The sequence below is a fragment of the Mus pahari genome, chromosome 4 (assembly GCF_900095145.1).
Source record: "Mus pahari chromosome 4, PAHARI_EIJ_v1.1, whole genome shotgun sequence".
NCBI lineage: Eukaryota > Metazoa > Chordata > Mammalia > Rodentia > Muridae > Mus > Mus pahari.
Window position 1 is genome coordinate 126,502,825 of NC_034593.1, and position 16,782 is coordinate 126,519,606.

The following is a 16,782-nucleotide window of genomic DNA, read 5'->3' on the forward strand; positions in this document are numbered from 1 at the left end:
TGCTATGAGCACGCATGTTTACAGGTCTACCCAGGGTCACTCTGTCTGCTCTTGCTATGAGCACGCATTTACAGGTCTACCCAGGGTCACTCTGTCTGTTCCTGCTATGAGCACGCATGTTTACAGGTCTATCTAAATACTATGCCTCTTGTCATTTAAACCCGTTTTCCCTTATCCTGGGTTGACACTCTGTTTACTGACTCAGTGATACCATCACAGAAAGGATTAGAAAGAAACTTCATTCTTTTTAGGTCCTCACACCCAAAATCCCAAATAAGGAAAGGTAGTTGATTAAACCTCTCCAAAAGCCGCTGTTACCCTTGGGGACTTCACAGCTGCCATCAGCATGGTCTAGTGAATATATAGCTAACTCCTCAGGGTAGAATTTATCTTACTAAAGAACACTAACTTTTTACTCCCACTTTCAAGAGGGTTCAGGCCTTAGACTGTTTTTGTTCCAAGTAGCCAGTGTCTATCCTCATAAGCAATCATTCTCCTTTTTCCTTCATTTAAAAATTGTCAAAGTGCAAAATATCGGATATTAGGTGAGCAGTAACTCCCACACAATGTTTCCCTGCAGACAGCTGTGAGTGGCAGAGGCATCTGTGAGTGACAGAGGCAGCCGCTCGGCCTTAAGAACTTCATTCCTACAGTAGCTCTTATCTTTATATTACTAAAACCTTACTACAATTTAAACTCCCATGATTAAAATTACTTTCTACTGAACCTCAAAGTTTATCATGGACAGTTTTAATAATGCAGAATACCCTATGATATGGTGCAGGAAAGGAATTACGTTATACATGTTCATGAACAAAGGAGACACCACCGTCTTCCTTTCACATTAATGCTTATTTCACAGATATCTATACACTTCAACTGTTAAGCTAAATAACTGATTCATTTCTTTCTTCACCTGGCTTACAATAGCTGAGATGACTTCATTGACTACTATTTAAATTAGAAATGGTATAATTTGGATTTCTATTTCAAAAACGGTACCTGCTGTTACATCACTACTTTGTTAAATGTCTTCAAAGAATGCAAACATCAAAGAAATATGATTTTTTCTTTGCTCTCATATTCTAATTGATGATCTGATACAAATCTCTCAAAACTTGAACTCTACAGTCAATAGGTATTTGTAAAACAATAGAAGATAAATAACTGGGCTGGAGAGATGGCTCAGCAGTTACAAGCACTGACTGCTCTTCCAGAGGCCCTGCAACCATATGGTGGCTCACAACCATCCTTAATGAAATCTGATGTCCTCTTCTGGGGTGTCTGAAGACAGCTACAGTGTACTTACATATAATAAATAAATAAGTAAATAAATAAATAAATAAATCTTTTTTTTTAAAAAAAAAGATAAGTAACTGCAGAAAAATGATGAAATATTTTGATCATTTTTATTAGGAACCACAGATCGAGAACAAAGCTGCTGAAGATGCCAATATTCAGTTAATATTAAGGCAACTTGCCATTGTTAAGAGAAAATAACTAAAATCCTTTCTCAGTGAAGATGAGTAGCACTCCTTAGCTAATGTAAAATAAGCAACTGCCCCTCCTTATTTCCCTCTCTCCGTGTGTGTGTGTGTGTGTGTGTGTGTGTGTGTTTATACATGCATGTGCACTCACATGTGTGCAAATATACAACTCCAGAACTTACCAAGAATGTTTGCAACACTGTGTATATTACACTGGAGAAGCTTCAGAATGGCTATGATGGACATCTAAGTTCAAAAGTGTTCCTAGCATACACATGGCTAGGTCAACACCACAGGAACCTGTTCCCGGCCATGCCGGGCTAGATTCTAACACACGTCCAGCCTACACAGCACCATTAAAGATCTTACGTTGACAGATCTGCTGAGCAAAGCACTAGTGATGGAAAGATGCCCCAGAGTAGGGGAATTGAGGGCATGGAGGTAGGAGTGGGTGGGTGGGTGGAGGATCATCCTCACGGAAGTAGGGGGAGGGAGGATGTGATAGGGGGTTTCTGGGAGGGAGGGAAACAGGGAAAGGGGATATTTGAAATGTAAATAAAGAAAACATCCATTTTTTTTTTTTTAAAAGAGAGGTCAGACTGTCTTGTCTACTTGAACTCCAGAAAAATGGAGGTTAGGAGTTACTTACAGTATAATAAGAATATAAAAAGAGTGGTATCACTGAGCACAAGCTGGTGGGAGGCACAGAAAGCAGATGCCACTACACATCTGTACATAGTATGCATGTCTACAAACATAATTCATGAATTAATTTATTTATTGCATTATGTGTGGACTTGGACTCAGAGGCATTTTTCTATTTCAATGTTAAAATCTAAAAACAAAGTGGATTCTTTGAATCTTCAATTTAGTAAACTACTCATAATTTCTTATATTTTTAATTTTTTCTTTGTCAGACTTACTTCAACTACATATTTCAGTGTCACCATGAACTATAGGCTGCGATGAAAACCAAAAGATGTTTTTCTTTGTAAAGATACAGATTCATAAATTTACATATACACTCATCAAATACTTGAAAACAAGACTTACGTGTACCTTCCTCACTTTCATCTACTTCAAAGAACCGAGCACTAATCCAAACTGCAAGCCAAGTACACGGAGAGCTAGTGGATGAGTTAATGTGCAGGTTCTAAATGGTGCTACACTAACATGCCTCTGTCAGCTCCTAGCTTTATACAGTTTTCTTCTGATGTAAGGCATGAATAAAAGTGAATGACTTTAAGGTGAGACGACACGCTTCTGCTTTTGGTAAATGCTTTCTTTCTTGTTTTCATCTCGAAAGACGATACTGACGGCTGTTCTTCCACAGTCATGGGCTCAGGTTCTAACACTTTTATGTGTCAAGGTAAGTTTTAGCTACTAAACAACTTCGTACATTTTCTCACTGGTGTTTCAAGATGCTGCTACTAGGAAAAACATATTTCACATTAAAATAAACACCTACCTCATATGGGATGAAGGACAGAATTAAAATACATTAAATTACAACCCTCAATTAAAAGTCTCTATGTTTCAGGTGGGCCTTCCCTGAAACCCTTAGATTATTAATGTTCTGGGCACTCTGGTAGAAAGCTTGATTGACACAGGAAGAAAAAGCATAATGTTGACTCATTCTGCTGAATTCTTATTGCTTTGGACCAAGATTTAGTTCTTAACCTTACACTTACCAGAACCACCTAGAGGACTTATTAAAACAAACCTGAACAAGAGTTTAGAACAATGTATAACACACAACACAATGTAAGCACATAATAGTGGCGGACACTGGGTCTCTTGTAGAACCTGGACTTCACTGACTGTGGCTACTCTGGCTAGTCAGCAGGCTTTGGTAATCCCATCTCTGCCTCTGGAGTGCTGGGACTGTAGGCAACCAACACATTAGCCCAGCGTTCCATAGGAGTTCTAGGAACCTGAAGTCAGCCTCACTTTGCAGTATGTGTCCAAAAAAAAAAAAAAAAAAAAAAGACTCACTCATAGATATCTATCTTGCTCATTTCTCTATTGCCTCAAACCAGCTTTAAGCCTATCACATACAAGGACAGTTTACCTGAAAGGCCTAAATGTCTATCACTATAACTATACTCTCATATCAAGCTTAAATGTGTCACTGAACTTTTGAACATAGCAGGTATGTCAATATTCATATTCTTTTATATGTGAGTAAAGTTTAAGCACATTCTATGTTGGATCTGGACATATGAGCTATATGCTAGTATTTCCTCCTTGTAGTTACACAATCTACATAAGCAAAGAAAAATCACCTCTATTGATAATCTTTTCTTATTGTCAAGTTTCTAATAAGAAATAAGCCCAGTGACTATGCTGCTCTACCCTGCAGCGTTTCTACATTAAAAAGAAAAACGTCTGAGTAAGGGTCTGCTCTATCTTCTCAGCCATTCATTTTTTAAAAATCAATGATGTTAATTAAGCAATAAAAATCCAAATATATCCATTTACTTTCACTAGTAAAGTAATATATGCTTTATCTGCCTGATGCGAAGCGCTAGTGCTAAGTGTTCTCTTATGTCTTTAAGTCACAGCTAACACCCTCCACAGTACTTCTAGACAAAAACCTCTGCTACCAGGGTTATGAGTAACTAAATGTATGCTATAATAAAAAAAGGGGACTCGGTAAAAACACATCTTGCCTTCTGATTCTCCAAAATCTATACCGTGACTCTGATGAGGTTAAAAATAAACTACTCATCTTAAAAGCCAAGCTGCTTTGTATTAGAAGAGGTTAGTTTAAGATAACAAGTAATTGGGAAGCTCCACTCTGAACCCAGGTCACTATCTTAGATAATGGCAAATAAATCATAGAGCCAGTTTTCAGTGAACAATCAAATCAAATATGATTTACCAATGCAGACGCTGATACTTGAAAGGCATTTTGATGAGCTTCAAATAAGGAAAATGTTTTGTGCCAACTTCACTTTTGGTAATTTATATAAATGTACTACTTTACTAGCCCAAACAACAGTTCTTTGCAAAGCCAATTAGCATGGTAATTACTCAAATGAAATCAGAAATGTTTAAGCTGCTCTGTGAGAACTACTGATCTATGAAACATTAGAATAAAAGGCATAATACCAAATTCTGTCAAAGTAAGACATACTAAGTGTTATTATAATTACTGTTTTCTCCTTATGCTTAAAGGTTGCTTCACTTACTCAGTGTTTCCTAAAACTGATTGTAATGGTTTGTAGATGCTCAGCCCACGGAGTGGCACTATTTGGAGGCTGGAGTAGGTGTGTCACTGTGGGTGTGGGCTTTAAGACCCTACTCTTAGCAGCCTGGAAGCCAGTCTTCTCTTAGAGGCCTGCAGATAAAGAAGTAGAACTCTCAGCTCCTCTTGTACCATGCCTGCCTGAATGCTGCCATGCTCCCGCCTTGAAGATACTGGACTGAACCTCTGAACCTATAAGCCAGTCCCAATTAAATGTTGCCCTTATAAAAGTTGCCTTGGTCATGGTGTCTGTTCACAGCAGTAAAGCCCTAACTAAGACACTAATCAAATAAAAATCATGTAAAAATACTTTTGCTCAATTTTTCCAAGGAATCTGTCAGTGGATAAAAATAATACAATGGGATGAATTTAGTATTATATAATTTATGAAATCATTACTTTTCCAAAGTGTTGAGATTAAATTTCCGTAAGAGATTTACGGCACAGTTGTTTTCTATGAAAGCAAGAGTGAAAAGGGAACATATATACCAACTGTACTGTTGCTATCAACGTCAACTCAAAACGGAGAACAGTGAAGTAGGGAAAACTAGCAAGGTTCTCTCCACGCATCACAACACAACACAACACAAACCAACACACAGAAAACACAAGCTCTCCTGTGATAAAAGGAAGAATGGATGAGGAGCTAAAAAAAAAAAAAATAATAATAATCTTAGACCTAAACTAAAAATGACAAAAGAACAGCAGAGAGGAATAGTAATTTCCCCTAGTTCTACTCTGAATACGTGGGAATATATGAAGAAAATAACTGTTAACTGAAGTTGCCTAAAACAGTAACAAAGTCAACGAAAAAGTAGAAAACGTCTAATCTGGGAAATGAAAACATAAATGAATGGAACCCACTGACAAGTAAGGTGTAAAACTGAAGCTGCTCCGAGCAGAAACCTCACCATTTTTGGCTACTTCTGCTATGATGTTGGCTACTCTGGCTGCGCAGGAGGCCTGAGGCGTCAACAGATTTGCAAACAACTGAAGAATTCCACTTCCTTGTATTTTTTCACTTGTTTCTGCATCTGAAAGAAAGAAAAATGGCTTCCATGAAGTTCTGTAATGCAAATATGAACTATTCAAATGAAAGTAAATGATTCAAGAAGTTCCCCTATCTACAATGAAAGCTCACTCATATATTGGGCCTTTCATCAAAACTACCTTTTGCTGTATAAGCTGCCTTTACCTCCAGATTTAATCTGCACAATTCACTACAGCACTGTTTGTTTATCTCCAGTCATACTGCAAAGAGAGTTTTCTTAATCCATCAACCACAGGACAACCACTTACTTTTAGTCTTAGTTTCAATGGTATCAATTCAGGACAGGAAGTTTTTTCCTACATCCTTTGTGAATTCTTAGAGCTGTAACAGTATAATTTTATATATATTTTTACGGTTCCCTATAATGGCATAGTACCTTGAAAGTATCAATTATAATGAGTAAAACTCCTACCTCATAAAAATTTTATGTAATGAGTGATAGCTAAGGTTACATACTTCCATATAATGGCCACATTTTAATATAACTCGTTAGAATTGCTATTAATATAAAGATATAGGAAATAAACTCCATGATATTCAAAACTCTGCTTGGTGATACAGGAATTCAAGAGCTCCTAGCTGCTTCTCCTACAGAGCCTTAAATACACACAAGCTTCTTCAGTTATCTACTATTGAAGGAATAACCTGTTAAATCAAAAGGCAACAGGTTATCTAGATGATGACAAATAAGGAAAAGCCAAAAAATTACTATTTGATTATAGTCAATGAGGAGAAATATGTTTAATGAGAAAATTAAAGGGCTCATTAAAATATTCAATTAAAGCTTGACTGTATAACACACTGACATGTAGATCTTTGAACACACAAATAACAGAGAATACTGTGAATTTCTTACAAGACAGGCAGCGTGCATAATGAAGTAGATAAATCATTCTCATTCAAGTAATTCAAAAGCATACACAAACATGTATTTCTTTATAGTTAATGCTGAATGTTAAGAGGTTGTTTGTCTTCAAGACACTTTTATATGTATTTATTTCTATGTGTGCGCAAGTGCGCAGACATGCTCTTGCATTATTAGAGTACGTTTGTGGAGGTCAAAGGGGAATTGAGGAGTCAGTTCTCTTTCCTCCATGAGCCCAGGGATTAAGCCTGGGCTATTAGGCTTGGTGCAAAGAACCTTTACCCACTGAGCCAGTTGCCAGACACTAATTAGTGTTTTTCACACTGTAGGTTCCAATCTAATAGTAAGTTGTTGAGAGAAAAATACGAATCATTACCTACAATAACAAATGTACACATAAAGGTAAAATTTATTCTTTGTGTTGGGTTAAATTATGTATGTATAAACATGATTGTACACACACACACACCACGGTTTTGCTTTTGCTATACCAGGAACCAAGCCCATATTTTTTTCATATGCAAAGACTCTATTACTGAGCTACACCTCTAGTTCCCATAAAATGTATTTTTAATCATAGGTCAAAAAAATTAGAAACTGCTATTTCATGTGCTCTTTATCTACCCAGGATTCTGAGTTAAAAGGATCATAATCTCTTCCAGTATATACTTTCATTTTTTATCTTTGACAAAAAATTTTAACGTACCACCAGGAAATTTGACACCTAAAATATATGTGTACACAGACAGACAGACACACACGCATACACACACAAACACCCTTGCAACAAGCTAGGAAGTGGTGAAGTCATTTTACCATGACAAATGCTTTGTTTTCTGTCCACTGCTGCAGAGGACCTACAGTTGAAAACAATAGTTCTACACTGCCCCAGGGGTCTACCTCACCATCTGTTCATGATGGGCTGACAGCAGGAACTGGGCATAGGACAGCATCCAGCCTGGATGTGAGGCCAGGCACGTGCCCATGAAGGCAAGCAGTAACTGCACATTATCCTAGCACGGTTCATTTTAAATGTAAGTTGAAGACTATTGAGTATCACATCTGAATGTCAGGAGCAGGAGTAAGACACAACAAAACACGGCAAGTCTTCACTGTGACAACCTCCCACACCCACATACATGGATTTTTACACAGGTTTAGAATTAAAATACTCCAGAGTTATAATTTTCTTTTGCCATAAAAATATAACAAACAAATTATGCTATGTCACAAAAATGCCGGTGTCTGATAAACATGAAGTAGTTGTCGTTTCAGACAGGCTCTCTCTATACAGTCCTGGCTGTCTTGTAATTCATTATGTAGACCAGGATGGCTTTGAACTTACAAAGATCTACTTGTCTCTTCCTCCAAAGTGCTGGGATATAAGCTGTGTGCCACCACACCCAAAAAACACAGTTTCAGTGAACCTCGATATTTCTCCCTCCTCAAAATGCACACTATATATGTTCTCAGGTATCTGTGAGTACCCTTGAAAATGGTTTTGAAAGTGCATTAAGGAATAGTTAAAATGGCAGTCCCTTCAGAGAACCTTTCCCAATGGGTCTTAAATAAAAGGGCAGAGATGCAAGAAAGAAAGGTATATGCATAATCATAAGAAAGTGAACATTCAAAGTACATTATACACTTGTATAAGAACCTCCTTATTTAAACAAGTACTACATAGGGTGAATACACAGACTATTGAAAAGCATAAAGAACAGAACAAACCCCACTTACATAACACCACCACTAGAAACAGGCTCTACTGAATGATTCATCTGTGAGATTCATTCTATAAAATTACAGCAGATGATTTTGATAGTCTTATCATTATTTCCATTCCATGGGCAGCATAAGCCAAGGTAGAAGCTGCACTTGAAAACCATCACTAGAAAAAGCAGGGGTTGTGCGCTACCTTTGCCTCTTTGAAGTTATCACTAGGTCATAAGGCAACTGCTAAACATTCAAAGTTGTGTGGTTAACTAATGAAGGGCATGTACACAGAAGTAAACACCTCGAGACACTTCATTAATAACTGTAGGGAAGCGGAGTTCGTAACTAGACTGTTTATCTCCACGGTGAAAGCAATTACTGAAGAAGTGGTCCCGACAGGAAGAGTGCATTTCCTCATTCGGTTTTACAGTTTTTGGATATAACAACAAAGGAGCATTTTCAGATAAAGATCCATCTGCATTCTGTTAGATACCCTGGAGGGAAATAGGAAGTAAATAAAGCTACAGAAATCGCCATCTGCAGAACTCTTTAAAGTCCTTAATTTAGCAATATTTATAGTGAGCCTAACAAGATTATATTCTGCGTCTCAAGTAAGTAACATCTTAACAAGGGATCTAAACTTGAGTAATTCAAGAAATACATAGAAGGAAGTAGTATTGCACACTATTATTATGAGCCAATGGTGAGATGATATTTACTCCAGTTTCCAGGGGAAATAAGGAAATAAAGAGACTCGTAGAAAACTTTTTAAAAGGTAAATCACTGAACACCGATATTACTATAATTTTTGGAAAAGTTAAAAAAGATATAAATGTTCCGATCACCTCCAGATGTAGTACACAAGAATGCTGGGTAAGGGGTGGTGGCTGGCTCCTCAGTCATGGTGTGAATTAGGAGGGACAGAGGCAAGCATGGTTGGGATTGGCTTGGTGAGGCATGGTGGCAGTGTGGTGTAGAAGGGTGCAGACACTGGTGGCTGGCCCAGTTTGACAGTAGAGCTGGGAAAAGGGTCCTTGACCTGTTACATCCATTGGTGCCTCCAACCCTATCCATGTTGGGTCATTAAGGTGTGCAGTCTTGGACACCCTGGAGCCTGGGCCCTTAAGGGATGTGCTTGACTCTGGTCCCTCAGCCTACATGTCTCAGGGAAAGGGACTTTACAGCTATGCCTTCCAGTGTGTTGGATGAACCTCAAACGTCACTGTGGTTTCACAGTGATGCATTCACCGAGGCTCTGGCAGTTACAGCTTCTTATAAGGCTGACATGTCAAGCCAAGAATGAAGGATACGCAGAATCTGATTCCCTGAAAGATTCTGAAGACACGAGAAAGACTGTGAAAGTAGCGTACTTCCAAAATCTGAAGAATTTCTTGGGATTGAGGTCCACAGAAGTTTGACGTTGACCCATGTTTCTGAACTATGAACTGTGAATATGTGGGTTAAGGTAATTTTTCTCAATAAACCAACAATTAGGAATTAGGAAAGCTGGATATTCACATAGAGAAGAACGAATATCATTCTCCAAGTTAACCAACTCCAACTGCATTACAAACTTTAATGTGAAACCTAAAGCCACTAGAGTAAAAAGGTGGGAAGACATTTCAACATACTGGCCTACGCAAGAGTATTTTCAACCGGCCTCTGGTCTCTCAGAGAATAATGCCAACAGTCAATGATATGACATCATGAAATTAAAAAGCTTTTGTAGAGAAAAGAAGATCCACTGAAATTAACAGCCTAAGGCACAAGAGAAAACCTTTGCTAGCTACACATAAGACATCCGGTTAGTATCTAAACTATTCAAAGAACTCACAAAACTAACCTAAAACTGGAACAATTAAGTCAACCCATAGACTGGAACAAACAATAGTTCAAGGGTAGGGGAGAGGGCTCGGTGGGAAACCACTTGCTGCCAACCACTGGGCCTGGAGTTGGGGTCTCCAGATCCCCATTCAGGCTGGGCAGGGATGGGAGCTAGAGCTGGTGATCTCCTGGATTGATGAGACCTGCCGTAGTATACAGTGGTAAGTATTCAATAAGCGAGACACCCAATGTCCGACTCCAGCTTCCACGTGCATGCATGTGCACACACCCCCAAACACGCATGTGCACCCACACATGCAAACAAACATGCATACATATATATGCACATCATACACAAAAGAGAAAAACAAAAACAATGGGCAGTAAATGTATTTTTAAAATGTCCAATCTAACTAGCTGTAAGAGAAATACAAATCAAAAGTACAGTGAGATTCCATCAGCCCAGGAAGAAGGACATACATCAGTTAGAGAACATCAACCAATGCTGAAATGGACGCAGACAAAGAGGAACACTTCACACACCACTGGTGGGGATGCTAATAAGAAGGGCAGCATGCATGGTTCTCAGAAAACCTCAAACCAGGTAAATCAGTCAGCCTCGCTCCTCGGGAGCCCTGGGTGTTTACTGGAGAGACTGCAATCGAGTCTCTCCCAGAATACTTGCACAATAATGCTTACCATGGTGCCATTCACAACAGCGACATTACCGAACCGACCTTGGCATCTAACACCAAAAGAATGGATTAAGAAAATGTGGCACATGTACACAATGGTTTTTTTGTTTGTTTGTTTGTTTTTCACCCAACCCATGTCACTTGCAGGTAAATGGATGCAACTGGAGATGGTCACATTATGTAAACTAAGCCACACTCAGAAAGACAAATCCCATGTTTTGGCTCGTTTGTGGTTCCTGGATTTTTATATAGATAAAGTCATGCATGGCATACAGAGCAAAAGTGGCCTGGGGTGCAAAGGAAAGGAGGGAGGAGAGAAGAAGAATGTACAATAGCCACCTAAGTATTTTAAAACAACAAAATAAAATAATTTTATATGGCCAGAGAATCGCCTGAAAAAAATGCTGGCACCTGAAAAAAATATCCAACAGGACAATCGAGCCTTACCATTTTGAGAAGAGACAAGATCAAATAAATAGTGTAAACATGCTGTTGAGGCTGTTGTTACAGCAACAAACACACCGCCATTAAACTAAAAGGGGAACCCTTACTTCAGACCACCTCACTAGCAACACATGGGGGGACGTGTGTGGGCCGGCCAGATGGCTCAGTGGGTAAACACGACTGCTGCCTTGCCTGACGACGTGAGATCCATCCACACGGTGCAAAACAGCACGAACCCCTAAAAGTTGTCCTGTGACCCCCACAGGTGTGCCATGGTGCATACATATCCAAACACAACATAAGCAGATGTAGTTTGTACAAAGCCTGAGACAGTCTTTTCTCAAAACCAGCTCCTATCCTTTCAACCTCTACCATCCAGTGACAGAGTGTGTGCTGTATCCCCACCACTGACATTACATCACTTTTAAGTCTCTCTCCTCCTCCTGATCACCGCTACCAACCTGGACTGCTTTGAACCTACATGAATAGTTGGTACAGGCCATCACATTTCCTGACTTGAATGGCCCAATGGTTCTTTTGACAACCCGCCACAAACTCATGCCCAGGGCCTCATTAGAAGATACCTTCCTCTCCTTTGTGGCCGTCATCCAATCTGCCTTCAAACTGTCACAAGTTTTATGTATTTTTACTTGCTTTTCAACAGCATGGCTTCAAAGTTCTTTTGTAACTTGATCTCTTAGACAACTCCCAGCTTCCTCATCTTGGGCACCCTGCACAGGCACTTCTTGCTGACCATGCGAATCTTCTGAGTTTCTGACTGGACTAGGTTTTCCCCACTGTGATTTTCTGCATGCTCCTCCCGCTGTCTGAGCTGTCCTTTCCATCTAGCTGAAGTGCACTACATTTTAAGTTCATTATTCCTTCTTCCTGCTTATTCCCAGCGCTAACGCACAATAATGCAATTGCTTTCTGGCTGTCAGACATGGGAGTGGGAGAACATATTTTTACTAGGTCCTTATGGTGAAAACGTAAGATAAAGAGGGCACAAGCCATCATCAGAAAGCTATGTATTGACTAGGAAAGAGATGTAAGCTTAAAACCATTTAATGTGATTCCTACCACTTTGGAGGTTTATGTATGAGGTACACAGGGAAGCTTTTACAGCTTAATAAACGCCACAGAAAATTTCCAAACATGTGTGGTGTGTGTGTGTGTGTGTGTGTGTGTGTGTGTAAGTGTGCTTGCCCATGAGGGCACCTATGGAGACCAAAGGCTGGCATCAGGATGTCTTCCTCAATTGCTTCAAGACCTTCTTTTCTAAAATCAGGTTTACATTTATTATATATGTGCATACACTGCCACAGCACACATGTGGAGATCAGAGAACAGCTCTGAGGGAGTGTATTGTCTCCTACCAGGTAGGTTCTGGGAAATGAACTCAGGCCATGAAGCTTAGCTGTAAACACCTGACCCTCCGAGCTACCTTGTCACACCTTCCACCCTATTTCTTGAGTCCACCTATCTTCACCCATCAGAGCTGGGAATATAGCAGTGTGCCACAATGTGGTTTTCCAATCTCAGGTCTCGTGTTTATACAACTACTTTACCCACTTAGCCATCTGACCAGCCAACAGGAGAGGTTTTAAGGCTGGTAAGACATACTCTGAGTAGAAAAGAAGACAGGTACTTTTAACAGGGAACATGGAAAAGGCTGAAGTGGACAGTTCACCATTTGACCGGACTGAGACCTACCTAGGAGAATAGAAAGCACACCTCTGTGTATCTGGAGGACATCGGTGAAGGGTGGTATCATCTAACAGGCTGCAGGCCTAGACAGAATAAAGGAGATGGGAGGAGCCTGCTACAACAGCCAGCGTCTGCTTCTTGGCTTCCAGGAGGTGAGCTGCTTTCCTGTTTATACTCTTACCATGGGTCCAGAACCAAAACCCCAAATCTATGCACTGAAACCTCTAGAACTGTGAGCCAAAATGTACCCTTCCTCTCTTAAGTTGTTTAGGGCAGGAACGTTGTCTCGGGGACACAAAGAATGACTAAGACACAGGCTAGAGACCCTAGATCTGGAAGAGCAACATTGTGCACCAGGTGACTTCTTCCCCAGCAGCTGGTCAGTGCTGACTGTATCAAAATGGGAAAAAGCAAAGGCTGGCATTGTCTAAGATAGGAAGAAAATTCAAGCACAGTAAAATGAGTAAGTTTATGAACGCAATACCTATAATCGATCAAGACACAGGTAAAATGCCATTCCTTCTGTGACACAGATTCTTAAAACTATGAGTCTTCAAATTCTTAAAATTGTGAATCAAATCCAGCTCTTTGTATAGAGCTTTCTAATGTTATTAGTAACACAAGCAGTTCACCCTCTTCCATCTCAACCCTTGAGTTCAAAGGCAGCATGGTCTCTGCACTGTTACAGGTCAGCCAGAGCTACAGAGTAAATACCCGATCTCAGAAGCAAGCAAGCAAAACATTAAACTACAGGGCGGGAGGGAATGTGTCTCAGTTGGTAGAGTGCTTGCCTAATGAGCATGAGACCCTGTATGATGATCCCAGCACAGCATAACCTGGGTATGGTAGCAAAGTGCTCATAATCCCATCACTCTGCAAGTAGAGGCACAACAACTGGAAGTCCAAGGTCATCTTTAGCCACATAACAAGTTCTAGGCCAGCCTGGAATATCTGAGACCTTGTCTAAAACAAAACAAATGAAACAAACTGTCTAGAGCAGAACATGGTGGCACACAAGCAATCTCAGCACTCGAGAGGTTGAGAGGCAGGATGACAAGAGAATCTGAGGCCAGCCTGGGCAGCAAATGCTATATGGTGAGAACCGATTCATCATATTACTTATCTTACCAACTACTGTATAGTGGTATCCAATGAGCAGTATGTAAAAAGGATTGTATCCATGCCCTTAAGTATTTTCAATTAAAGAAATGAAAAGGGAACAAAAATAATGACTATAAACTGGCATAAACTTAATGTATAAATTGTTATGGGAAGGAGCAATAAAAATCAAATAAACGAGCTACCTTTACAGATGCATTATTATGTAATTCTCACTGAACTCAAAAGAAATTATCTTACAGTTTAGAAATTCAGTTCCCCCCACCCCAGTACCTAGAGCCTTGCATGGGCTATCAAGCTCATTAAGGATTCTGAAGTCAAGAACAAAAGTTTCCGAGAATTACCAGTCATTAGCTCATGCGGGGACTAAACGTTTTAGCTTGCATTAGACTACTCAGGTCTTAGATCAGATTTTTCAAATGCAAACATATGCAAAAATATTCTTCAAGCCTTTAGAAACCACTGTAGAAAACTGCCTTGCTTTTATACTGTCCTTCCCACATACACACATCACAAAGAAAAGATAATCACTCCATGACTAAGTTATTATGAGTCAAAGAGAAACATTCTGTTTGCTCCTTTAGTATAATGAAAAGATATGGAACACTCAACTATGGGAAGAGAAAATTACAAGCATCTAAAATAAATTCACCTCAAAGAACATTGTGTGCTAAAATCTAGACTCCGAATCCATATGTTCCTACTTTAAAAAAATTACCCTGCCTTTGGAACCTCATTTTGGGATTTAACAGTGAGTATTCAAAAGTAGGTCAGGATAATTCTCAGTAAAATCAATTACTGATTTTGCATATAACATTATCATTCCAATGGCATTCTTCCTTAGCAATTATTCCAAACTATCTATTGTGCCACATAATTCATTTTCATATTTCAATAGAAATACACTTTCTACTTGTCATAGTTAATTGTTGTCAATTTGGTTTAATGGCAGTGTCCAGGTTATACAGTAAAACATTATCTTGAATGTTTTCATGATGATGTTATTAGATACCATTAACATTTAAATCAGTGGATTTTGAGTAAAACACATTTGCTCTCTACAATGTAGGTATGCCCATGTTATGTCTTCAACTGAAGACATAAAGAGAGACAAAGACCACTGTCCTAGCAAAAGGGACTTGAGTTAGTTGCTTTTAAACCCAGACTGCAGCGTGAGCTCCCCTTTGGCCCTCCAGCTCTGGTCCACTCTGCCAAGTAAGATTTGCTGCCTTCGTAACTACACACGTCAACTCCTTTTTCCTTGTGAATCCAATATGCTCTGGAGAAGACATCACCTTTGTCCTTCCAACACTTTCTTTCAAGTAAGAATGCAAATGTGACACAGATAGATTAGGAAAACATGCCGTCACCTTTCTTTGGAAAACAATACCCTAGTGTTACAACAGAGAAAATAAGGAATATGGTAGTGATTCCCCAACACAGAAATCTGGCCAGAAAAAAAAATATTATTTATACATTTACCCAAGAGCTAGAAATAGGACAAATGAATAGGAGCTTCAAGAAAGAATAAATAAAAATGTCAATAAAAATGTTTTTAAAACCAGGTATAACAGCACCAAGACTTGGAAGCAGGCAGACCAGGGATTTGAGGCTAGTCTTCCCTGTTCAATGTGCACAAACAAGAGACACTGTGTCAAAAGCAACAAGGAAAGTGGTTTTTAGTATCCTGGTTGTTGGTGATGAGGGAGCTAGCTCGAGATGGCTCAGGTGAAGGCATTTGCTGCCAAGCCTGACACCCTGAACTCAACAGCTGGGACCCACGTGCTGGAAGGAGGTTCCTTTCAGCTCCACACACTTGCTGTGGCCCTTGTGTGAACACACACAATCAATGTAACTAAACATCTTTAAATGATGCTTTTCATAAAGACTATGATGAGACTTCCGGACAAAATTATTATCAAGAAGCTGGGTTAGTTAAGTTACTTTAATACAGTAAATGCCATGCCCACTCCAGTGAAGTCTGCTTGACTGGGCCTGGAACCACTCACGAGGCAGAGTTTCAAGGAAACTCAGCCTCCTGGAACCTTGGCATTCTCATAACCCGTATACTCCAACCCTATCCCCACTTTAATATGGTGTATGCTCTCTTTCAGTATTATAAGTGCCTTTAAAGATTGAATTTTATCATAGATAAGCCTACGAGCTTGGAATTCAGTAGGATTCAGTGAGAAGGTTACCTATTCATTAACATTCAAATTTACTTCTAGTACGGGTTAGTCTGCAGAGTGATTACTAAGGACAGGGAATATACATTTGCATAGCAAAAAGGTGGGTTTAGGGAATCCCCTGACAGGTTTTTTTTCACTAGGCCCAAAGGAATAGCATAATCAAGCATTTACTGGGAACCCCTGGTGATGGGGGTTAACAATTGACTAGCTTTACACCTGGCTTCCTTCTTAAGCTGCCAGGTCCTAGCCATCTTTTGTTGTATGCAATCCTTTGTTTTGTGTCACTGTAACTCTGCAGATGTGTCCTGCCTGGTTTTTCTTGTTTGTTCTCCTGTATAAAAGTTTGATGCTCGATTTAGAAAAATACACTCAGATTCCTCTCTCTCTCAATCTCTCTCTCTCTCTCTCTCTCTCTCTCTCTCTCTCTCTCTCTCTCTC

At 39.5% G+C, this 16,782-nt stretch overlaps 1 protein-coding gene across 4 annotated transcripts in view; it reads right to left on the reverse strand.

Moving 5' to 3' along the window:
* The window catches only part of Rap1gds1 (Rap1 GTPase-GDP dissociation stimulator 1), a 139,145-nt gene that overhangs the window by 80,864 nt on the left and 41,499 nt on the right, over positions 1-16,782 (reverse strand). For all 4 annotated transcript variants that reach the window (XM_021195727.2, XM_021195726.2, XM_029537412.1 and 1 more), the window contains exon 3: positions 5,649-5,771. In XM_021195727.2, coding sequence (XP_021051386.1) covers positions 5,649-5,771 — 123 coding nt within the window. The remainder of the gene's footprint in view (positions 1-5,648; positions 5,772-16,782) is intronic.